Below are 25,936 nucleotides of genomic sequence, written 5' to 3'. Positions count from 1 at the left end.
TTTAAATATTAGGTAGGCCCCCCTTTTACCACCAAAACAGCCATAACCTGTCAAGGCATGGACTCCACTAGATCTCTGAATGTATGCTGTGGTATCTGACAACAAGCCATGAGTAGCAGATCCTTTAAGCCCTGTAACTTGCAAGGTGGGCCCCCCATGGATCAGACTTATTTTTCCAGTACATGCCACAGATGCTCAATTGGATTGAGATCTGGAGAATTTGGAGGCCAAGTCAACACCTCAAACCAGAGACGTAGCTAGCTCCTTTTGTGCCTGAGGCAAGAACAGAAAATTGTACCCCCCTCAACAGACGTGTGATGTCACCCAACGCTGCGCATGTGCGGTGTCATGTGACATCATACTCCCCGCCTCCAGGATAAAATGCGCTGGTGGCCAAATCCAAGATAGCGTATATTTGTTTTTCGATTGATGAAACTAATGAAAACATTTTAAAGTAACATCCACATGAATGGCAGGACCAAAGATTTCTCAGCACAACATTGCCCAAAGCTTCCCCAGCTAAGTGATACACACAACTGGCCATTCACATGATGTAAAAGAAAATATGATTCATCAGACCAGTTCAACAGCTTCCATTGCCCCGTGGTCCAGTTCTAATGCCCACATGCCCATTGTAGGGCTTTTGGTGGTGGACATGGGTTAAGATGGGCACTCTGACTGGTGTGTGGTTATGCAGCCCCATACACAACAAACTGCAGTGCACTGTGTGTTCAGAAACCTTTCTATTGGAACCTGAATTAACAGTTTCAGCAACTTGACTTAAAGGTGCTCTTCTATTGGATTGGTTTACCAGTTTTCCTTCCTTGGACCCCTTCTGGTAGGTCCTAACCACTGCAGACCAGGAACGTCCAAAGATCTGTAGTTTTGGAGATGCTCTGACCCATTTGTCTAGGTATGACAAATTGGCCCTCGTCAAAGTCACTCAAATCATTACGCTTGCCCATTTTTTCTGCACATCAATAAAATGTTCACTTGCTGCCTAGTATATCCCACCCATTTCTATATGCTATTGTAATGAGATAATCAATGTTATTAACTTCACTTCTCAGTGGTCATAATGTTATGGCTGATCAGAGTATATTATACAAGGTCATATGATCCAGATTCCATTTAAACCTCTATTATCATGTCAGCATCCAAGGCAAATACACAAAACAAGACACACAAACACAGAAAAAAACAAAATCGGTGCCCTATACCCATGCAAGTGAAATCACTCAGCATACAGTATATTAGCAGTAAGTTGTTAGAGAATGACATATCACTGGACGGGGCAGTGTAAGAATGACTCCATAGGAAGATGTGAATTGAATGTTAACGATTCCCCTGTGCGTGTGTCCCAAATTATCTACAGTTTAATCAGTGCGACTACATTACACGTGTGCTAGCATTGTGCACCTTGCTGCATCTTTGGAGCTGTTTGCAGCACATCTTCCATAGTGATAAATAAAGTGTAACATAATGCAAATGTACAGCAGATGTGTGAATGTACCTCGTTTTTTTACAGACCATATACATGGAGCTCAAATTACAAACAGAGCTGATTATTTAGAAGAATAACTCATCCCTCCCTTCCTCTACTCTCCTTTCATTCTCTGTGTATTGAGTTTTAGTCATAGAGAGACAGACACAAAGGGAGAAGCTATTGGTGTACTCTCTTATTAGAGAACTTATAATTCTCTGCAAAACTAGCCTCATGGGTGCATCCTGTAAGCAATGCATTTTGGGAACATAAAGAACCTGATATAAAAAAATTAAACAAAATTCATCCAAAACCACTTACAGTTTCCTTTTTAGGGACAGATATTTATGTAATAATTCTATTTTATTTTCAACACAATAATTTACATGCCAATGGTTTTTACAGTGGGAGTGCTTTGCAACTAAAATTGATACTGAAAATAAAAAAAAGCTTTCCTTTTGCTGGGAAGAATCAACAGTATATTAGTAATAGTGGTAACCCAAGAAACGGTGTCATTATCATACACACCTGACCGAGAAGCCTCTGACTGCAGAAGCCCTCTCTGACCCATGTCATGTACTCGTTTTGTAACAGTCACATTGAATCTGAACCAGTGCCACTTTTATCAAAGGCTTCTCTGCCAAGCATGTGTCAGTTGAAAGATACCCTTTAATGGTAGGTTGTTTGATAATGTGGATTTTTCCAGGGCTGGTAATACACAAGTAACAATAATTGTAGGAAAAAAAATAAAGGCAACTGATGTTTTTGTTTGAAAAAATGTTAGTTCTTCATGTTTGCTAGTAAATAAAAAGTCATACATTACATACATAGCTCATTAGGACCCATTCACACCTAGGCATATCCCCCAACTATACCTCATTTGGAGGGACTATGCCTCTTTTGAAACCAAATGCTTCTGTTACTCTTCCTCCTCAGTTGACACTCTTTGTGGTCTAATGTGTAGACACTAAACCTTTCACCCAGCCTCTAAATGACAACATTTGTTGTTTTGAATATCCAGTATAAAGGAAAAGTAGTGATGAAAAGAAGCACTTGTGTGTATGACCAATTATTTTTTTTTTTTATTAATTCTTCTTAGTCCTCGTAACTATGGGTGTGGGAGCTGAGAGGGATGAATCCTTTGTTTCAGTACTTTGTGGTAAAAGGTGTCCCTCTTTCTCATCTCAGTAGGTTGGAGGTATGTCTAGGCATTCTATTGTGGTGCATTAGCATTATGTCACGGCTTGCACTAAGGCAGCCCATTCATTTAACATGCTACCAACGCACCAAAACAGACAGAAAAGTGAACAAGAACCATTTTTTTCAAATGCAGTGCACCTTAATGCATTAGAGTGCCACTGCAACGTCAGAATGCACTGCAATGGATAAATCCGAAGGGCCCTTCTATACAGTATCCTGGGAGCTCAGCTGGTAAAATATCCGTACCAGAATTCCATGTTCTGCTCAGCTGAAACAGCCCTGGAGCCAAATGATAGTATCACTCTCCCTAAATAGATGTACAAAGTAAGGCTAGAGAAAAGATATTTCAATTTTATAATGGCGTATAAATAAACACCATAATAATAACAACAGGTATATGCTTCTCAGTGTGTCATTGACTAGTAGCCTTCTCTTAAACAATATCACATTCTAAATGGTGACTAGGAGCCCAGAACATTGTGGCACCTTCATAAAAGATAGGATGTAAGTAAATGGTGATGTACCAGATTTAAGTACATTGCAGAGCTGCTGCCTTCATTTTCTTCTCCACTCTTGCAGGAATCTGTGGGTGTAGGTAGGAAAGAAAATCAATATTAACAAAATTCATTAATATTTTCAGTATGCTTCTATAACACAGACGAGTCCCAGAGGTGGCACATGCTGCAACTATATGACCAGATGGTGCCTACTGGTTTAAAGGATCATTTTCATTGTATTGAAAACATGTCAAGCTGTTTAATTCTATTATGACTCATCATCTTATACGTTAATCTGTCAAATACTTCAGCTACCTGTCTTACACTCCACTTTAATGCTTCTGTTGTATCTGTAATGGGTTAGGTCACTCATATTTCTTATGTCTATAAGTAGGTAAATAAATAGGTAGTGAATTTCCAGCTGCTGGGGAACTGCAATTTCCAGCATGTCCTGTCAGCTCCCTGGTCTGATATGCTAGGAGTTATAATACTGCAACACATGGAAATCTAATGGCTGGCTATCATTATACTAGTGTCTGGGAGAGGAGGGGAGATCTAAGCACCTGAATTGCCTGGTCCATCCCTTTGCTCTCAAGAAGTCACATTCCAAGATGGATTTCATATACTCAAAATCAGAGATAGGCAAACTCTGGCCCTCCATCTGTGGTGAAACTACAAATCACATTATGCATCTGTATCTGGAAGTCATACCTGTGGCTGTCGAAGTCTTGCAATGCATAGTGGGATTTATAGTTGCATCACAGGTGGAGGGCTCGGAGTTTGTCTACCCCTGCGTTAAATTATGGAGAATGCAGAAGTTAGACTCCAAAGGTCTTGAGAAAATGAACCATGGGGTAAAAAACCCACAGTTGGAATCTCCAAGAGCCAAAAAAGCCACAATGCTAACCATTCTTTCTGTACTAACCTGAAACATATGTAAAGTTAACATTGTATTTTGAAATGGCATCAATCCCCTAACTAGTTTGTTTTATTGATTTTATATAATGGATAGTGGAACAGAAAGAGTCAACCGATGTGGTGGAATATCTCGTAATTGCATTAATATCTACATCCAGTGTACCTGTGACCATTTATACATTAAATATCAACGTTTGAGCATCTAGGTTAAGGCATCTAGTATTAACCTGAAACTGAAATAGGAAAGATACCAAGGAGGTCATATTGTGTATTTGATACATGTATTCAATCGCAGGAAAGGTGACAGTAAACACACTGTGGACAATAGAAAGTGAGAGGTTGATGGTGTTGCTGAGAAGAATGGTTAATGATCTTATTTTGGGTTCAGTAAAGACAAAGATTGAATACAAATAGGCCAACAAACAACCCTGCTTCCATAATGAACGAGTGAAAGCAACCAGACTGCTGTCTATCCTGATCACGTATCAGCTTTGCCTTTCTTTCTTGGCACTGTCCTTGTATCGCTTTTTATTTTTTGTCTTTTGTATTGTCTCCCAGCATTCCATTCATGATTCAAAGCTTTGTTGTGAAATCTTGCTCTTTTATTAAAAAAAATTTTTCTCTGTGTCTGCAGAGGCTGTGAAGTATTTAGAGTGCTCGGCTCTCACGCAGCGTGGACTAAAGACAGTGTTTGATGAGGCTATTAGAGCTGTGCTATGTCCACCACCCACCCGGACCAAAAGTCCCAAGTGTGTCTTGGTGTAAAAGGTGAGCTACAGATTGAACATGGAATGTCTGCACTTCTCTGATCTTTATTTCTTATTTGACCTTTCATGAGGTGTATTATCGAAAGCACCTAATGTATATGTAAACCCGAATCACTAAAGTCTCAGATACGCTTTAACAATTTTTCTAATTTATTACTAATTAATTATGTATTGTAATTTCATAAGTCATTTTGATTATTGTTAGATCTAGAGCTATCATTAAAATATATTACCTGGTGATTCTGCCATTAAGGTCCATATTCAGGCACCCCCTTCATGGAGTGGCAATTGTGCTCTTGCATTTCCACCCTGTCACATGGGCTCCCAATGGAGTACCAGCCGCCCTTTCAGCACACATTGTGCAAGCATGGTCCACTGCTGAAGAAAGACAGTGCATGCATGTAGACATGAGAGGCTGCAAAGTGATTGCAGGAGATCCACAGTGATTAGATGCAGCAAAGGGTTAAAAAAGATGAAAATAAGTATTTAATTTAAAACAAGGAAATTGTTTCTGATAAAGTGATTTATCAAAAAAATGTAATGCACATCTACTTTAACAGGTTTTGCACAAAGGAAAAAATATGTATATTTTAGCACATTTTATTTATATTGCCACATATTGCCACATACTGTTTGCCACAAGAGGGAGCTGCATTTTCGGAGTCTTGTTATTGTATGCACATGTTCCGTTTTCTGATTTATCTTGCACTTGATTACATCTCTATGGTTGTTTATTTCTAGAACCGTCATTCACTCGGCTGCCCTCGGCAGCTTAGTGAATAGACCCCAATATGTTTTTAAAGTGACTCTGTCAAAGTAAGCTTCTTGTAAATATTGAATGTTTACACTCATTTGTCCCACAGCTCAGCGTGAATGCTTATTCTGTTCAAGAGTTAAGGATTCCGGCAAAATCTGCAGTATCTGACACTTACAGGAGTGTTGGATGCCTGTGTTCCCCCTGCCATAAAGGTGCATTAGTCCACCCTCTCTACCCTCTAACCTGATTTAGCCTTGAAACCCCCACCCAGCTGCTTACTTACCTCAGCTTGACAACAGCCATGGCTTCCTTCACTGTTTAAATGCTAGGGGCATGTAACAGGGTGTTAGACTTGTAGTTCACACTTTCTTCCACAAGATGTCTCCACCTGTAATTAGCTCCTTAATTGGTTTCACTAGAACTTTTTCCTGTTTGTTTGGCACTAGGGGGAAGTCAGGCTTGGCACCAGTGTGTCCACCATCTTGGATGAGCCTGCATTTTATTGGAAACAGAGTTCTCTTGAGAATTGGGTGGCCATCTTGTAGACTGTGAGGATATGCTGTATATATGCCTTGCTGTGGCCATGTGGTGAGCCCTGCCGGGTGAGGACCGTGCACACTGGCTATAGAGAGATAGGCCTAGTGCAGGGAAAGGTTCCTGTCAAGCAGGCACAGAAAAGGGACGGTCTGGAATACCGCTGGAGACATCTGCAGCTTAGGGAAAAACCTTGGTCCAGTTTTCATCTAGATTGGCACATTCTGCGTCTAGTTTCACCAGCACAGCACCCTATAAGGAGGCCACTGACTGTATGCCAGCAGAGAACCCATCATGGAGCACTCCTTGAGCATACTAACACTTGTAAGTCTGCCTATTTGGGACTTGATTGTACCATAATGGGGAAAGTTACACTTTGTTATCCTGTCATTGTCAAGACAAGGTAAGATACTGTTGTCTAAGTGGTATTGCCATAGATTCCTCAGGAGGAATAAAATAGGCAGAAATACTGACTCTTTTTAGTGGACAGCACACATGATGCAGTTTCTTGTAGAATAGCAGTGAACTCATGAATACAGGCACTAGTAATACTCTCTAGGAGTATGTATTCTTAGCTAAGTACACAGAATGCAACTTATTAATTTTGTCTATTTAATATACAGAGACAGGCAGTGCATAGAAATATGTACAAAATTAAAAATTACAAAAAAGACAAGAAAGAAATTTGCTTTGGAATACAAACGGAGTAAAACCAGAAATAAACTTTACCATTTGGGTAAAGATTAATCCACTGGTGGGGAGTGCACAAGTTCTGTAACCACTATGTTTTGGACAAATTACCATGTTAATTTATTTTGCTATTACAAATATAATCACAGGATTATAATTTAAAAAATCCCTATCAATGTAGCTGTATCACAGCAAAAAATAGATAAACAATAATGTGCAGCACTATAGCTGCCTTAAACTAATGTGCAAAAAAGTGCTAATTGACATAAATTGTTCACAAAAATTAAACCATCTAACGAAAAATTGCTTCACTATAAAGTGGTAAATACCATAAAATTATTCAGAAAAATCAAGCCTACAAATATATCAAGTAAAATTAATCACCATAATAACAACTTGCAAATTTCCAATCAAAGTTCATAAATATCAGTCCTTGTGCAAAAGTAATATACAGAGGCTGCCAAAGAAATGTGTACACATTTTAAGAAAAGAAAAAAAAACATGGTATTAAAATTGTAATGCACAATATATACCGATAACAAAAGGTGAATACAAGTCACTTTTCCAATTACAAGAGGTGCTCAATGTGGCTACCATCAGTGTCCAGACACTTTTGATTACGGCGAACTATTGCTTGAGCAACGTTGATCAAAGTGCCCACTTGTATCGCTGCTCATGCCGTTTCAATTTCTTCCTGAAGTACTGCCAGTGTAGTTGGTTTTCTACGGTACACCACATCCTTTAAGGTCCCCCATTGGTAGAAGTCAAGGGGTGTTAAGTCAGAAGAACGTGGGGGAAACTCAACCCCACCTCTTCGTCCTATCCACTGCCTTGGCAAATTCTTATTGAGGTAAGTGGCGAGCATGTAAACTGATTCACAACCAATAGCAGAAGAAGCTGCTGTGCAAATCCTCGCGGATCTTCCCTTGTGCACATCACACACAGTAACATGCGTCTCATACGTATCATGAATGTGTGCAATTGTTAGGCGTGTTGGAGGTTCTGCTGCATACTCATGCCTCCATTGTCATTGTACTTTCACAACATTCTCGAATTTCAAATACCACTTCAAAATGTGTTTGCGCTGCTTGAACGACAACTGTGCTTCTGCCATTTTCTTTGACTGTCCTGCCTTAAATGTTGATGCTAGCATTCATCTTGTGAGCGAACGTCACATACACATTGCAATTATAAATTAATTAATTTTTTTAAAGTAATACATAGATAGCCTCTCTTAAAGTGTGTATACATTTTTTTGGCACCCCTGGTATATCTTTTAGGAAAAAACATTTAGCAAGTGTGTGTATAGAATAGAGAATCCAGTTCACACACCAGTGCAAGAAAACGACAATAGCCCGCTATATACTGAGTTTTGGCTCACGGGAGGACATTAGTATATGTCCTCCTTTGATCCTAAAGAGAACTATGGAATAAAAAAGGTTACCCCATAGTTCTCTTTTAAGTGTTTAGTGTTTGGTGAGTTAAGTTTTAGAGGCCTGTGTTATGGGTTAGGGAAGGTGTTAAGTGTTTAGGAAAAGAATAGTTAAATGAAAACACCAAGAATTGTCTTCGGAAAGGACTGTGAGGGTAACTGTAATGTGTTAATTACATACACCTCCATGCTGCTCTTTTTGTGATACATCTCTTTGAAAACTATGATAGGACAACAGAGGTTTTGTTAGCTTACTGCTTTCAGTGCCTGTTACTGTTTGAATGGAATGAGTCCCTTAGACTGTGGGGTTGCCATTGCAGCAAATAAATCTAATGAAATTATGCGCAGGCAGCAGAAGTGGCGAGCTAATTGTACCACTGCACTCCTATCAAAGTTTACTGAGAGCTGTATCTTAGAAATGACAGCAAGGAGGTAAGCATAATTTACACATAACATATCACACATAACTGCTGCAGAACTTTCTAAAAATAATCCTGGAGCTTTTCTTGTGGGGGGTGTTAGGGAGGTGCTACAGAATAGGTATTCTTTAGTATACGGGCACCCGTTGCTTAGAATAAATATTAACTCTTTTGCTTTATCAGGAATTGCTGGGTGCTGGAAACACTCTGTAGTCACCTCTTTTCAAAGAGTCCACAGGGCTTAAAGTGGGGTCACAAGGGGAGTCTACAGGACTTAAAGCGGGGGTGCGGCTCGCACTTGGTGACACCATTGGAGGGGGTGACACCAAAATGACTGACAGTCATTTTGGTATCTCCCCCTCCTCTGAAAAGTCGAGCACTCGGTCATGGACCGAGAGCCCGACAGTTGCACATGATAGGAGAGGACCCGGCAGCATACCTTATCTCGCCGGGTGAACGTCCCTTACTCTCTACCAGCGCCATCACCAAGATTTTAATCCAATCGAGCATCTGTGGGATGTGCTGGAAAAACAAGTCCGACCCATGGAGGCCCCATCTTGCAACATACAGAACTTAAAAGATCTGCTGCTGACGGCTTGGTGCCAGATACAACAGCATACCTTCAGAGGCCTAGTTAAGTCGATGCCTTGACGGGTCAGGGCTGTTTTGGTGACAAAAGGAGCATCTACATAAAATTACGTGTGTGGTTGTGCTGATCGATGTATATTGGACTTTAGTGGCAAATAAAATAGTACCATGGAAAAAAAAAACAAGTCTTACCATTTACAAGTGCTGTTTAAAAACTGGATCAAAGCTAACTGAGGCAACCAGTAATATTTCACACATTATTTTTCCAGTTGGACTAAATGATCGTATGAAAAAAGTGGTTGCCATGGACAACAGTTTTATTTGTTTTTTGTGAACCAGAATTACTCTAGTGTTGCAATATAATATTTAATCTATATCTTGTGAAAATATACTTAAAGCAGTGACAGTATTCATTCCCTTCTCTCAGAAGTGAAGTTCTCATCCTTAATCTTCTTTTCTTGACCACATATAGAATAGCAAAATAAAAGATTAAAACACACCATCCCCTCAATTCATCCTCAGAGGAGTCTATGCATTGTCTCTCTTTGTGAGCTTGATCTTTCTTTGTTTTATGAGAATATCTTCCATGCAGACTGTATAAAGAGAAAAATCAAACCCGTTAATATTCTTTTTGGTTGGATAGTATTTGTGGTGTTTGTAAAGCTTTTTAATTTGGCAGAAAAGAGTAACCTATTATTAATAAGAGAATACAGGGGAATAATTTAACACTCATATATGAATCATCATCCTGGCACATTTTATCACCTGCTTAAGCCTGGTGGGATGACCTAGAAAAGGCCGTAGATGAGCTATCGTCTTTTCAGTAAACCCTTATTATAGGAGAGCAATTGCAAGAATTGTATTTAAAGGAGATTTTCTAGGCTGATTAACTATTTTAATGTTGTATCATGAACCACATTTTATCCTAAATACTTTTTCCAAAAAGTAAATGGTTCAGTGGACTACCTTGCTTATGTTTTAGAATGGACTCAAGGGCTGAACTGTAGTCTTATGATTCCAAGTACTGTTTGGCTGCATTATACCATTTCACATATATTTACAAATAGAATTTATAAACTGTGTGTTGGGCTTAATAGTTGATGAGAAATTGCAAGCCTCTCAGTTAGTGGAATATATGAATTTCAACAAGTGAATTTAAAATTTACCTCAGTAGAGTAGAAAGCAAAGATCCATCTTTTTCTAACTATGATAGGGAGGGCAGATGAGGAGAGGTTAGTTGTGGAGACATATAGGAGGAGAGATGTATGATTAAGAAGTGGAAGGATCATCTATGAGATATTAATAAGAAATTAAATACCAATGAAGCTGCACATTTTGTAGATTAGCATAATTCCAGACTTGATACGGTTCAGGTTCAGAAAATTGAACATATAAATACACCATTGAGGGGTGAGGATTGCTTCTTTCTGCTTGCAAGAGAGTGTAAAGAGAGACGCCAGCTTCCTAGCAACCAGGACAGAAGCCGATGGAGGTGGAAAGTTAGCTGCCTAACACTTAATTTTGTTTCTGTTTTTTAATAGTAATAAAATAAATAGTTATACTCACCTGAACCTTGCAGTCGGCCGGCTGTTAGACTAGTCTCTGCCACTTCTCCCCACCACTGCTCCAGCGGTCTAAGGCCCTATGACCATGTCATCATGTCCTATACAGTGTATAGGATGTGAGGATGCTGATGGGCATACCATCACTTGGGCGGAGGAAGAGACAGGCTCCAGGGACTGGTCTAACAGCCAGATGGCTGCGAGGTTTAGGTGAATATAATTTTTTCATTTTCATCCCTAGATGACAACGAGCACTTAACCCTTTCAGTGCAGGGGTAGCCCCACTGCAAGGGTTAAGAATAATTCTGCCCAGAGTTGTTCTTTAAGTAACAAGCAATTAGGTCTTTAAGCAACAGGCAGTAAAGTTAGTATAAACGCAGGTGGCCGAGATTTCACTAGTGGAGGTCAAGGCCTGTTTTCTGGAGGCCAGGCAAGACGTCACACCACACACAGGGTCTGGCTTTCAAGCCAGTATCAGTTGGATTAACAGTCTTCTCCTACTTTGGAAGTCTTCTTCAAAGCCAAATTGAAGCTATCTCTCTCTTCTTTGCAGCTTTGTCAGAAGCTCAGCTCTCTCATCCTATTTTCTGCAGCTTGTTCTGCTCACACAGCAACTCTCTCTTTCCTCCCAGGGTCCCTGTTCAGCACAGCTCAGCCCTGCAGTTTTATGGCGTACAGTATTCCTCTGTTCTGTAAAGCACAGTCCACACCAGCAGTCCTCCTGGTCCTACCTCTCTGCAATTTAGTCCAGAGCACTCCCCTCCTGGCTATGCCACACCACCACCCTGTTCCACTCCAGCAGGGGCTCTCTCTCCCCTATCCCTGGGCCTCGGTGAGAGGGGTGGCCAGTCTGGCCATGGTGGCCAGTAGAAGTCTTCTCTCTCTCACTCTCTCTCCGAGTATTTGGGTGAGTACTCATACTCGCCCAAATGCTCCCTATGCCTATTCTGATACCAGAACTACATGTCCCCTGGCTTCCTGATTGGCCAGAAAGCCGGCTCCATGCTTCCTCGTCACCTGGAGAGGAGGTAGCATGTAGCCGGCTTCCCGACCAATCAGGAAGCCAGATGTCGTGTAATGACTCATCACCCGGCTTCCTGATTGGTCGGAAAACTGGCCAATCAGGAGGCAAGGCAGGGAGTTAGTACCTACCCCCCGGATTCCAGAAAGCTGGCTCCATGCCTCCTCGTCACCTGATGACAAAGGAGCATGGTGACGGCTTCCCGGCTAATCAGGAAGAAGGGCAGTGAGTCATTACATGCTGCCTGGCTTCCGTAATGGGACTAACGGGACGGCATTGATATTCGGTATCAGGAAGTATTGAAAAAAAATATTGGTACTCGTACTCGATACTGAAAAACCGGTATTGGTGCATCCCTAGTTTTCACCCTAATCTGCAAGCTTCTTCAGATTTGGCTTTAAAGGCTTTAGTCTGCACTAAATTGGCATAGTCAGAAGACCAAGTGGGCCAGGACACTTATAGCTGGCTTCTCTTCCTTGAAGAAAAAAAATAATCCTCTCACTGTCTTCTCTCTACAATGCTTAAACTATAGTATGGAAGCAGACAGGCAAGGAAAAGTGAATGACCATTTATTGAATCTGTCCATCACCCATAGACAGCCTTGCATTTAGACTTTCCAAATGGCTGGCGATTTGCTGGTCCAGCTGATAAAAAGATGTTAATGTTATTTAAGAACAGATTAAAAAGCTTTGAAAGGCTGGTGTTTTTTCCCATAAATATGGAAGCCATAGATACATTATCACAGTGTTTCTGTTTAAATACTAACAATAATATTATGTCAAGTGTAAAAATAGATATAATGCGGTTTCTTTGTTTTCATTGTTAGCTGTATTATGTTCTGACTTACAGTAGGTTGTTGGTGTCAAGAACCAGTGTTTTAGAGATGTTATAGGAAAATAGTAATTGGTTATATGTTTTTAGTATTATTTTAATATTTTTTGAACATTAGTGCAGGAGGGAAAGATGCTCAATAATAAGAAGTTTGCTTATTCATACAATTTAATCAATGTGTTTTCAATGTTGATTTGTGTACAGGAATATCCATATTTTCTGTGTACATAGCTATAGTTAACCACTGATGTAACTTTATTTCAAATGTTTAATTTTTGAAGAAGAACTCAAATTTAAAGGGTATCCACCTCCAAGATTAATTTTTTTTTATGGCCAAGAGCTTTACCCATTTCCTACTCTTTCCAAAACAAAAGTGTTAGCTATAGTTAAAGTGACACTAAACTCAGGAGTCAAATCTTTAAAATGCATTGAAGTACCTTCACTATTAACAATGTTTTGAAATATCCCTTTTGACATTAGCATTGTTTTTAGCATTTGGAGCAAATGGTAATAGGAGCCATTTGGTTCATTAGTAGCGAGACTGTTATATCTATATCTATATATATACAGTATGTATACAGAAATGTTTAGCGTCAACCTGAAAAAGAACACCCCTAGGGCTCCTACCTTCTTACTACATTTGCAAAACAAATGTAGCTACTTAACTTTTGGATTTAGTCAGCACTGACTTTGCCTTAAATACAGTAGAAGTTTGTATAACATTAAGAAGAAAAATGCATTTCTCAGATTGAAGCTGTGTAGTATGCCAAAAATGTTAAAATATCAAAGCAATGCATACACTGGCAAACATGGGTGGCATGCATGTACTGTAGGTGAATCTTCCTTCGCTCACAATGAAGTTTGCAGATAACAGGAAGCTTCCCGTTGCTGCCCCCTTACCTGTTGAAAAAAATCTGGTACTCAAAGTTGATGGATTTGTCATAAAGAATATACCGGAGTCATAATCTATTAAATGTAAAATAGTGGGAAATGATAAGACAAAGCTTTCATAAATTCTCAGGAATAAAAGATTGTAAAGATGAAAGATGTTGGAAAAGGTTCACACACTGCACTGTTGGTTTGCTCAGTAATGTGAACTTTGGGGTGCTATAAATATCTAGTGTCATAGTCTATAAATATCTAGTGTCAAAAAAATCATCAGCTTCACTGGTTTTCCATCCATTACCCACTGCATTCCTAACATATATGCACATCATTACCAATGTCCTTCACTGGATCCTTATATACGTAGGTATACATTATTATCTAACACAGTGAAAGCTCCGTCTTGTCTGCTGAATGATTATACAGTCATCCCTCATAGCTTTGACACCATTCCACTCACCCTTAGAGAGATCTAAGTACTGCCACCATTTAGTCACACAGCAGACTATCATGTCTTCCAGTTGTGATAAAATTAGCAATTGTGGTAGAATGACCACAGGGATATAACTGTTTTTTAAGCTTGCCACAACTCAGCATCCTGCTTAGGATCATTTGCAAAATTCTGCTGCAACCTGCAAGTGTCCCTGAAACCTCAGTATTAAATGTGAATCATACTTTGGTGTGCTAGTTCTGTTCATTATCATCCCTGGTTCCCAATAAATTGAAAAGGCTGCATTCCGAGGAGAATTGGTAGTCCTGGACATGTGTGATGCCAAGTTTAATCACACATCCGTATGTCTTTTCCAGCTTTTTTTTCAATGAAACCATCTCTGTTATTCCTTTTCATCACATTATTCAAAAATGCTAACCAACGCTGTCAATATGCAAATGCGTTAGAATGCATGTCATGGCATCATTTCTAGTTAGACAAGAGGTGAAAGGGGCTTGGATTCTGCTGTGTACAGTACAGCATCTCACGGATTCTATTCTTCCTGTGCCTGATTGTCTGTCTTTTGTTCTATACAGGATCTCAGAAGAGGATTCCCCAGCCTCCTACAGCAGACACTTGCAAGCCCTCCGCCACCAACCCGTTCCTTAAACGCCTTATTTTTCTTTCTATCACCAAGGGATATTTGACTGCCTGAATTTTCCATTGTCTGCATTGCTATCTTCGCTGTTGATTTGAAGAAAAAAAAAGAAAAAATCCATTGTTCTCTTGTAAGCATGTATACTGTTTTGGGATATAAATAAATATTTTTTAATTATTGTTTTGTGCATCATGTGGACTGCTGACCTGAAATACTTTCCATTACTTTTCTTGATACACATGTCCATGCTATAAGCTATTGATGGGAGACATAGGCTTGCAGTATTTTACGCAGCAAGTGTTTGCTGGACCATGTAATTGATATGTCATTATATGTGATGATATGTCTGTATCCCCTAGGTGGCTGCTGTGTAAGTGCAAGCTATGGGTGCATTGGTATGTGTGTGTATGTGTGTCAGCGCGTTGGGGTTAGCAGAGGGATATGAATGGGGCAGGATGGATGCATGCGGAAAAATGAATGAGGTAGAGAGGGGGAGAATGAGTGTAAGGAATGACGCAGTGAAGTGGGGGAGGTCACTGTATGACTCCCATTAACTCACTATCTGCCACTTACCAAGCAACCTCTCTTTACAATAACTGGTGTTGCCGCGGAAAGGGTTACCAGCAGGGGATTTTTCTTTTTCCCCCAGTCCCTTTGGGGAAATCACATTTCCCCTGCTTCATCAATGAATTATTTAAAATACATGTATCTACTGGTGGCATCAGTGCAGAGATGCATGCAATATGCTGCACAGCTAAGAAAATAGTTAATGCATCTCCCCTCTGCTTTCTTCATTCTTTCTTCACCTTTTCTAAATTTCCTTTTTAAATGTTCACTCTTTCTGTGTGTCCATCCCTCTCTCTCCCTATGTATTTATAGCTCTCTCTCCCTCACTCCCACTCACTCCCCCTCTCTCCACCTTCTCAGTCCCTGATTGGTTTGCAACCTGTGTGCCACTGACAGACAAATCCTTGATACGGGGAGATAGAGACACAGGGAAACTGAAACAGTGCGAACAGGTTAAAAGCACAGAAAGAAGGACCGTGAAATTGTAAAGGAGAAATCAAGCCAGTAGAGGCACCTGGGAGATGCACTCGTGCAGGTGAAACTGACCCAAGCAAGTCATCAGAAGCTGCAAGAAACACCTCTGCCTACTTGCAAGAGGCACACAACAGTTTTTTCCCAATTAGTGAGCCACATCTGATATAGGAGAGTCCTTGCTCAGGTATGTGTAAGTAATAGAACTGTCAACAATGCACTCAAATATTTATATTTTTCAAAAACATACTATGAAGCATCATTAGGCTCATGAGCTTGGCGCAATTAAGTTAATTCATAGCCAGGTAAGTTGATCAGTCATCGGTTGTCTTGGGTTACTGCACATCATTCCTCTTTGCACTTGTCTTTAAATACATCCATTAGTATATTTTTAGCCTTCCGTTGCACTCTCATGTTTTCCAAGATTTTAATTTGTGGTAGCGACAGTTTTTGTCTATCCTCGTGTTTGTCAGGCAGCACGCTTCTACATCTGCATTGAAAAGTCAGGCTGAATAGATGAGATATTAGTCTGTTGCTGCATCTTTTCTCTGACTTATATCTGCAACCTGCTCATAAAATGAGATTGGTCCTCGGGGGCTTGCACTTTGACCCTGTATGATTTGTATGACCCTGTTTTTCATATACAGTCTATGTTTCACTGCATATATATCTCTTATTACTATTTACAATATATCAGACTTTGTAGGGCAGTGCAAAGGGCAGTGATGACGGTGGTGCAGTAACCAACAGCAACCAGTTAGATTTTAGTTTACTAAAGGAAGCGCATTGAAATGTTATATGTGATCGGTTTCTATAGATGAATGTACTTTTTGTACCATTCTTTACTTATACTGAAGGTTAAACCCATACACTCCATATAGGTCTTAATTGATGTTCCATCTTTACTCTTTATGAGACTTTGTGTGTGCTACATTTTTCTGTAGCAGTGAATCACATTATGTATGGACCTTTTTTTTCTTTTTATAGTTGTCCTTGGGGACAACGTTTACATATTGATGTCTATCATTATAATAGTGTCCTTTTGTACAGCACTTGCTTATTCTATGGCACATTGTGCCTTTGCATACATTGCTTGTTGAGTCTGCGTCACTGAATGTGCCTCTTAGTCACCGTCCTTGATACTTTTTTGGTATACAAATATCTATTTTGTCTACTTTATGTAATATTGTGCATTGTATTAACCTATCTGTTTTTTTTTTGTTTTTTTTTTATATATATGACATTGGACTTCATTCCCAGTGAATTTCCCTTTGCCTTTTTTTGCAAGTACATTAGGTACTTTAACATCTAATCTAGTTGTGGTAGAGTTAAAAGAGTCAGGAAGTTAATTATCAGCGTCCAGTCACACAGTGACACAAGCCACGGGACACACATACATGTGAAGTGACTGATAAAGATTGTGAGAAAAAAATAACCCTTTGTAATGCTGGTACCCAGTTCTAATTAACAAGCTTAGTCTTATAAAGACTTTTGTTCCCTACAGTATGTTGCGCTAGCTAACAATGATTAACATTGATTACACTAGACTCAGAGTCACGTACAGGGAGTAAGATTCTCTTTTTGTGTGTGTGTGTAATACGAACAGATTCAGTGTAACCACAACAGTATCGCATTGTATGAGCTACAAACAGCAGTAATGGAGATTCATGAGTGACTGCCATCCTGTAGGAAAGCGATGCACCAGATTGGAACCTTTCTTTAAATTCTCCATTGTTCTCTGCTCATTGTGTAGAAATATTTAGGAAGGGTCTTGTAAACCGGCATTTCAAAAAACGGATGGAACCTCCATGCAGGCAGGCAGATGAAGCCAAATTGAGCTGAAAGAAATCTACGAGGTTGTTTGCATTATGTCTACTATGGTCCACATTAGGTCTGCTGGGGGCAACACTTTTTTAATTAAAGAAAAAGATTGTGGAACTTCAGAATTATATAAGCATTAGTACAAATTGCAATTTTCAGTATTTAGTCATAGAGATAGAAACCATTAAACCTTTCCTGATGGATTTAGCTGCAACATTTTGTATGAAGGTGCAACTTATCGACTAGTGAAACGTTGGTGGTGCATTATTTTTTGTTCTTTAAAAAGGGCCACAGTCAAGAAGTAAATGGGCGGAAACGTGAGTCATAAAACACCAGTTTCAAATGCAAGGTGATCTGAGCTATAAGGTTAACCTTTGCAAACCACGTATTTATTAGTAATGCAGTACAAAGAGCAATAGTGATGTATAAGTGTGCTATTCCAAAGCTTCAGTTTTCACATTTCACTGAAATCACAGCTTACTTATTGCTAAGGGTTACTACACTTTAGACTTTACGCCATCCAATAAAGCTGATAGAGTAACAGTCATTAGTGTGACTGTTTTCTCTAGGAGGATCCTAAAAAGTAGGGGAAAGCAAAAGTAGAGGTGGAGTCCTTACCAACCAACCAGCTTTGTTGTTTTATTTTTAAACATTTACTATTACTCACCTGTCTACTGGTTATTTAATACGATGGCTCAGCATTTCCCTTTTAGATTTTTAGAACAGCCCATACACATCTGTTGTGTGAAGAAACAACAATTTTTCTTTTACAATATTTCTGAACCAATTTTAAAATGTAACAATCATTGGCATAGAGTTACAATGGTGAATATTCAGTGACCCATTGTGTAGATATTTTGTAATACACATGCATATACAAATTATGTTGCCCCAATTGGGCCCCACAAGGCAATATCTAGTATACAGCAGTAGCTCTTAGAGGTGGAGGAGAAAGTAAACAAAACGGTTAGGTAGAATCGTGAAAGTATTAGGTAGAATCAAGGAAGGGAGAGGGGGTAAGGTAGTGTATGCATTCATTCAGGATCTCTAAAGGTCTAGCAGCTGGCGATCACAATTACCTGATACATAACAGGTGATCCTGGGTTCACAACATTTTTAAAAATAGGCATAGGGGTCAATTCACAAAGCTCTGCGTTATGAGAGTAGAAGTTAATTTATCTATCCTTATTTTACCACTCTTTATTTTACTGGCTGAAACATGCAATTCACAAAAGCCGGAATCGTTAATGCACACGCAGTTTAACGTTCCTTAAGCAAGTGTTATTTTAACATCACAGACTTTATTTTATCTATTGCTGTGATAAAATAACGTTTTGGGTGTTATTTTAACACTTTTGCAGTGCATTTTGGTAGCAGAAGGGGTGGAGCAGATGCCTAAATTACTGTTACTTTCACTTTCACCACACAAAAGGATTCCACATAGAAGGAAGGAATATATTCCATATTCGCCACATGCATACTAATTTTACATTTGGTAGAGAAGAAATCATATAGAAATAACTAACTTTTTTTCTGAACGGAATGAATATATGAAACATTAGATTTATTTAGATCTACATCTGTTGACAATCAGGCAGTGTAGGGAGAGCAATCAATTCTCCTTACCACCTATAAAGCCTGTCTTGATATTAAATATGTTGCATGGAACAATCCACTTGCTCTACAACCCCCACTGAAGTGTGTCCAGGGACATTTGATTTTTCATGTCATGTGAGATTTGCCACTAACCTCAAACTGTAAAAAATCATCTACATTTGTAGAAGGATAAAAACTGTAGAAATGACAACTACATGCCATCTTCTTCTGTACGCAAAAGCATTAAACCATGTGAAAATGAAGAAAAAAAGGTTCCATTTTATATACCTCATGTCATCTCAGTGCAACAAGCATCAGATAACGCCTGAAATCTGTCATAACGCCACCCTGAAGGAGGTGATAAATCTACGTCTCAATAACGAGTGATAAAAGGACCTTTTCCTTTTGTGAATTGCATTTCAAGCATATTTTATCACTCCAGTTGTTAAAATAACGTCTGAATAGTTAAAATAACGTCTGGATAGTTAAAATAACATCTGAATAGTTAATTTAGCACTTCTTAAAAAAAGGAAGCGTTATTGAGTTTTGTGAATTGACTAACTCTAAACAGCAACTATATAACAAGCGATATCAATGAAATAACGGCCGAAATGAAGAAAATAAGCTTTGTGAATTGACCCCATAGTGTTTAACAGGTTAGCTAAGAGCCTATCATTAGTCTAGACTTCAATAGAGTCAGAGAGCAATGCTTTTGCTATGGTCTGTTTTGTGTCAAAATATGTCATCAAAATGAATTGATATTTTATGAAGCCATCTGGTTTCAAGTTAAGGAGTGCCTCAAAGGGGTTTATGGCTATAGAAATTCCTATAGAGTCCGAAGCTTCGCATAGACTGTTCTCCACAAAGCTTGGGCAACCGGGCACGACCATCATATATGTAAGAAAGAGCATGGTTCTGGGGAATCTAGTGAGCCATAACACCAGTGAACTAATACCTTATAGTTGGTTTTCAGGGCACTCATGTTCTGGGACAATGATTTGATGACATCCCATATCTGAGACCACGTATCAGGTTCCAATAAAATCCCAAGTGCATTAGCTAACTTTGGCATATAATAATGGGTTGTGTGTAGAAGCCATGTAGAACATTATATAACAAGGAGATAACGCTCTTAGCATTGGGGTCTTCTGCACATAGCTGCTAAAAGGAAGTGAGTGTCTCTACAGTTGTAAACATTTGGACCATAGAGGTAACTGTTTGATTTGGAGGTACCTAAACATTTCATAGTGTGGTAGTCTGTATTTCCACTGCAGTGCAAGAAATGGTACCATTCCATTTTTGGGAAGAAGTTTACAGAGATGAGTGACATCAGCATTCCAGTGTCAGGATATGCTGGGGGATTTGTAGCCCTGAGGAAATGCAGGATTCTTAAGAAAGGAGTGACGTTGCAAATGGAAGGGACAGAAAGTCTCTGGATTACTTTGCTGTGTCCCACACCCTGAGAGAGTGACATGTGATCAAATTTTGTAGCATCAATCTATCTTTTGGGAGCAGCCAGAGCAAATCTTCACAGTGAAAAGATCGCAAACTACTTCTTCCAAGGCTACGCAAATTGGGGTTTTTATATTCCCATAATACTTAGTGAGGGTAGTCAACTGGAAACTGCAATTTGTAAGTCCATTGTTTATTATCTAATGTTAGCCATATGTGCATTAGTTTATTTATCCAGCTGACTGTTTGATCTGATCATTTAATTGAGAAGATTGCATTAGGGCTACACATTTTAATTAAACTAGTTTTTATTGAATAAACTTTCCCCATTCCCTGTACCCTTGGCCCCACCATCCCAAACCCCACTCCCATTAATCTCCACATTTTAATAAGAAAAATCAGGTTTCGCTACTATGAAGCAGTTTTTGTGTTTTGATTGAAATATTTGTTCGCCTAGAAATTGCATAAATGGTGTTTCTTTTGAGCTGAAATTGACCAAAATCATACTGGGACAAATGCAGAAAAATTGGCCTAAATGGAACAAAATTGTGAAGAACTATTGACATTTGCTAGATTTATTTGAAATAGTGCAAATTGGTTTTGTAGCATTGGTTTAATAAATTAATGTGAGAATAGGAAAGATTGTTCAACAAATGATCTTTTGCAGATGGCACCTGTGTAGAAAATCAATGTGTCAATTAAATTTTTAGCCCATTTTTGATTGAACAATCAATTTTGAATGTTATGTTATTTTATTTTTTTTCATCATAAGATGACTGAAGAATTGTAGGCTTTAGTTACGGTCATCTTCTCTACCTGGAGGCATGGTTTCAGCATAATCTGCCACTGTCTCATATCTAATTAGGATTTTTTTTTTAAGTACATTAGGTAGGTAATTACAGTGTATATAAACCATGGCAATTAACTTGTGCTCCCTTTTGGGTTAAATAACCCACTGAAAGCATTTTATTATATCTGCTTGACAAGTACAAAAAAACGAGTGTTAATCCTGCCAGAGAGCTAGTGAACTGACAGCTTCCTGTCCATTCCTGTGCCTGAGTTGGCTGTTAGTTAGCATTGTTTCCAGCTCTCCTTGTGGACTACAGAACATCTCACCTCCTGGTGATCCTAACAGTAAAACACTTCCTGTCCTAGGATGACAATGCTGCTTCTCCATAGATACAGTACGGTGTGTGAGTGTTGTCACCCTATGAAAGGAAGTGTGTTACATGTAGGATCACTAGGTGAAAATAAAGGGTGGAAAAAGCCTAAAAAGGAGAAAAACAAATGCAGCAACAACTGTCTGAGGATTGTCCTATTGTAAGATATAACATTTTAATTCTTTGGTTTAGATACACTTTAATATTTATAGCATTTTGTTTGTATAAAAGATCCTTAATTACATTATTATTATTATTACATAGTATTTATATAGTTCCAACAGTTTGCACAGTGCTTTACAATATAAGGAAGACATTACAGTTACAATACAATTCAAAACAAGATGGTAAAGAGGGCCATTAACAAGCAATGCCTTATGTCTATGGTGAGCCAAGTATGCTTGATGTAAGCTAATGTCAGAGAGGTGCTGCAAACCAGGGGGAAAAATGATCATCTATCTCATAATTAAGTAATTACTCACCAAACCTATACATGTGAACAATTGTGCAAATTGCCATTGTCCCAGATTCAACCAGACAGTCCGGGGTTTGAGGTATGTGTGTGCTGTGTCAAGGTTTTAGGCCAGCTGTAACTTGGACACAAGGGGGGTGATTTATTAACCTAAACACACACACACACCAGGTGTGTGTGATTTTCACACAGCAAAACGTATTTATCAACCAAAAAGTCTCTAAAAGCATATTTCCACTAATGCCATATATGGAAAAATCATGCACATGATGCATATATAATGCTGCTTCACAGTTTAGACAAAAATGGTTAGCTCATGCATTTACATTCCTTGCATTCATCAACGCAAGCAACACAACATAGAGCTAATTTACCCAACATCACCTTGGAATTCCTTCAGGGCTTTGCACAACACACCTGCTGGGTGTGTACACATTACAAAGGTGTTTAGATTCCACCCATAGATCATGCTGGGAGGGAACACACTGCAGAGGTGTATACACGTTCGTGGTGTGTTTATAAGGTTAGTAAATCAACCCCAAGATGTCGCAATGTCAAGTAGACAGGAGCAACTACGGGGCCCTGGTGTTCCAACTTGAGTGCAGGTGGAGGCACAAGACACAGGGGATGCTGGAACTCGGGGAGGAAGGAGATGTCTGAAACACGGGGTGCAGATAAGTCTTGAAGGGCACAGGGGTTCTGCTTCTTTTTTAAATCTCCACCAAACATGTTTCCCCCTTAGACTTTGTCAGAGCCTAAAAGGAAGAATATAGCCAGCAGCATATTGATAAATGGAGCAAGCTGTACAAAATTCCAGGAGATCTGAAGTAGTAATTGACCTACATATACAGGGCTGCCATTAGAAATCATGGGTCCCTGTACAGCCTACCTGACAGTCGACCAGCTAATTTTCCCCCTCATATCCCCCCTCCCCCACCCCCAATGTATCCTCATAAACTTTGAGACCCCATTTACACTAACATGAAAAAATAACAGTGACAAAGACAATGCATGGCATTTAATAGGGGCCACATGTAAGTATAGCCCAACTCCAGAAATAACCACTTCTGTGCCCACCCTGATCACCACCACCATCTCCCCCCACACCCATGTACTATGTAGCATCCTGGACATGCCAGTGTCCATTGGAGAGAGCTCTGTGATGGAGAGGGTCAAGCACTCCAGCATCTCTGCAGGGCGAGCACAGACACTGGGGTCACTTAATGTAGGTAAAAGGCTACATGAATGATACATTGCCACAAATAGACAGTCCCTGCCAATCTTGGGCTTTGCAATGCTTTTTCACAAGCTTTCTTGCAGATTTCCTTTCCAGACTTCCTGAAAAGAAGGATTGGTTATGTAAAAGCAGATGGCAGCCAACTTTTTCACCACTGAAATAATGAAAGAATTGGAGTTACACATCAAATGTAGTAGACTGCATGAAAACAAACACCAAGTAATCTGTATTTATATATGTATGGACACACATTTTTTTGTTAAAGTTTATGATAATGTTTTCCAGTTATTGTCTGCACTGTGGCCCTGTTAAAGGGGGCATGTTTCTTCCTAAACATGTATGGCTGCTCTAAACATAAAAACCAATGCACTTTAACCACTTGAAGACCAGGGGGTCTATTCACTAAGCTGCTGAAGGATCTAGTCGTAGCTTCGGCTGATCCTTCAGCTAGCTTCGGCCCCAGGACCCCTTCCGTTCAGTAGAACCCAAGGGCTGCTGTACGGGCTATTCATTATAGGCCGTAAAGCTCCTGAAGTTGGCCGAGCGGCTCAGTCGAGTCGAAGGCATATGCCTCGGCTCGACCGAGCCGAGGTGAAAGCCGAAGCTGGCCGAGCGGTTACAAGGTAACCAGGAACGCCATCTGTCATTCCTCCCCCGGACGCTCTGGGAGTCTAATAGGTTCGGCCGCCCGGGAGAGAAACACTATCTCCCAGAAAGGTTTACTCTGCTCGATCGAGTAAAAATAATTCTTTTTGATGTGTGACTTCATTTTTTTTCCCCTTAAAGTTATTGTTATCACATAGGGGGCTAAGAAACCTTCTATGTGATAGCAAAGGGATGTGACAGGTCTTCTTTATTGAGACATCAGGGGTCTCCAAGACCCCTAATGTCACCTAGGGACCCCAAAGAAGCTGATGAAGCAGAGATCTGCTTCATCAGCTTCTCTCCAGCCTCTGAAGCTGGAGAGTGACACAAGAATGCGGAAGCAATGTAATATACATCACTTCCGCATTCTGACACAGGAGAGGGGATCGGAGGGAGATAGTGTACCGATCTCCCTCTGGCCGGCCGTCTCCTCACAACGGCCGGCCGGGAGGCAGTCAACGTGCATTATTCAGACTTTTGCAGTGGATGTGTGGTACAAAACCACGCGTCCTGCAAAGTAGTACAAGCACAACTTTATGGTGGATTCTGCACGTTCCAGCTATAGTAATAGCTTCAAACTCGCAGGAATCCACGCGTATGTTAACGTTTGCACAGTTTCATTTAAAAAGATACTGCTATGTGTGAATGGAGCCTGAGGCTCGCCAGCATTATATCTGCAGTTGGAAACATGCAGTGCAATACTTCATTTGCAGCACCAGCATTTGCAATAACTATCTGCATTATGTTATTATTATGACTTTCAGACAATTTACAAAGAGAAACGTTGTAGTTGTTAATTTACCTCTCCATATTTTTAGTTTGAAAAGATGGTATTCATGAAAGTCCCAGTTGTTAGTTAGCATGCTCATTAAGGCTTCTGACTAAAGCATTATGAAGTTGTTATTTTTACATGTTCAACGTTATTTTAGCAACTAAAGCATAATCCTTACTCCTCAAGAGTTATTTTTATGTCTTGAATAGTAGAATTAACGTTTAAGGTTAAAATACGTTTGACTGATTCTGGGACCAGAAGTGGAGGAGAACAGTGCCTACAAATGACGTATTTTCAAAAGACTGCACTGTTGTATGTAAACAACTTTATTAAAACTGTTAAAGTTTACATGTTACAAAGTTTACAAATTACAGCCCCACCACTAAAACTGCAAAAAAGAGGCTTCTCTAGCAGAAGTTATCTATTCACCTCACAAATCTCCCACTCAGAGCAGAAAATACCACCCGAAAACTGTCATAATGGAACTCTAAAGGAAGTGCTTATGTAACAATTGTCTAATGGTTGATAAATGGCCAAAAAATCTTTGAGAATTGCACTTCTGTACATACTTAATGATTAAGCTTGTTAAAATAAGGATTGAAACATTGAATAACGAGTTACACAATAAATTATCACTTCTTCAAACACAGACATAAATTGTTGGAGATTCCAAGAGTTAAATCATTCAGTGAATTGAACAAATCTAAATAGCATGCAATATCTACTAAAAAACAGCCAAAATCAGCAACAAAACTTTGTGAATTAACACCATTGTCACTTTTTCTTGAATGGGCAAACTGATAGTGCCTCTTCAATGATATTGTCATCATCATCAGCATGGTCATTGACATCATCATTTTTGCAGATCCCTTGTTAAAAAAAAACACTTTACAAGGTATAGTAATTCGATATTTCAAGGACAAAATACGTACTTTACCAGTCACTAATGGAATGTCAATACTTGATACTGGTTTTCCATATCTGAATCTTTTTCTGTTTAGTTAGAATCTTGTTGATTTAGTAAAGGCCAATAGGCTGTTCACTTTGCAAGTAAATTTGCTGTTTGCAATG

At 39.4% G+C, this 25,936-nt stretch overlaps 1 protein-coding gene across 1 annotated transcript in view; it reads left to right on the top strand.

Moving 5' to 3' along the window:
- The window catches only part of RAC2 (ras-related C3 botulinum toxin substrate 2 (rho family, small GTP binding protein Rac2)), a 66,542-nt gene extending 51,805 nt beyond the window's left edge, over positions 1-14,737 (top strand). The window contains exons 6-7 of the mRNA XM_018552295.1: positions 4,733-4,866; positions 14,611-14,737. Coding sequence (XP_018407797.1) covers positions 4,733-4,863 — 131 coding nt within the window. The 3' untranslated portion in view covers positions 4,864-4,866; positions 14,611-14,737. The remainder of the gene's footprint in view (positions 1-4,732; positions 4,867-14,610) is intronic.
- The last annotated feature ends 11,199 nt before the right edge of the window (positions 14,738-25,936 follow it).

Source organism: Nanorana parkeri, unplaced genomic scaffold, assembly GCF_000935625.1.
Source record: "Nanorana parkeri isolate BGI_ZX_2015 unplaced genomic scaffold, ASM93562v1 scaffold83, whole genome shotgun sequence".
Classification (NCBI taxonomy): Eukaryota; Metazoa; Chordata; class Amphibia; order Anura; family Dicroglossidae; genus Nanorana; species Nanorana parkeri.
The sequence above is the reverse complement of the archived record's forward strand: the minus strand, read 5'-3'. Positions and strand labels throughout refer to the sequence as shown.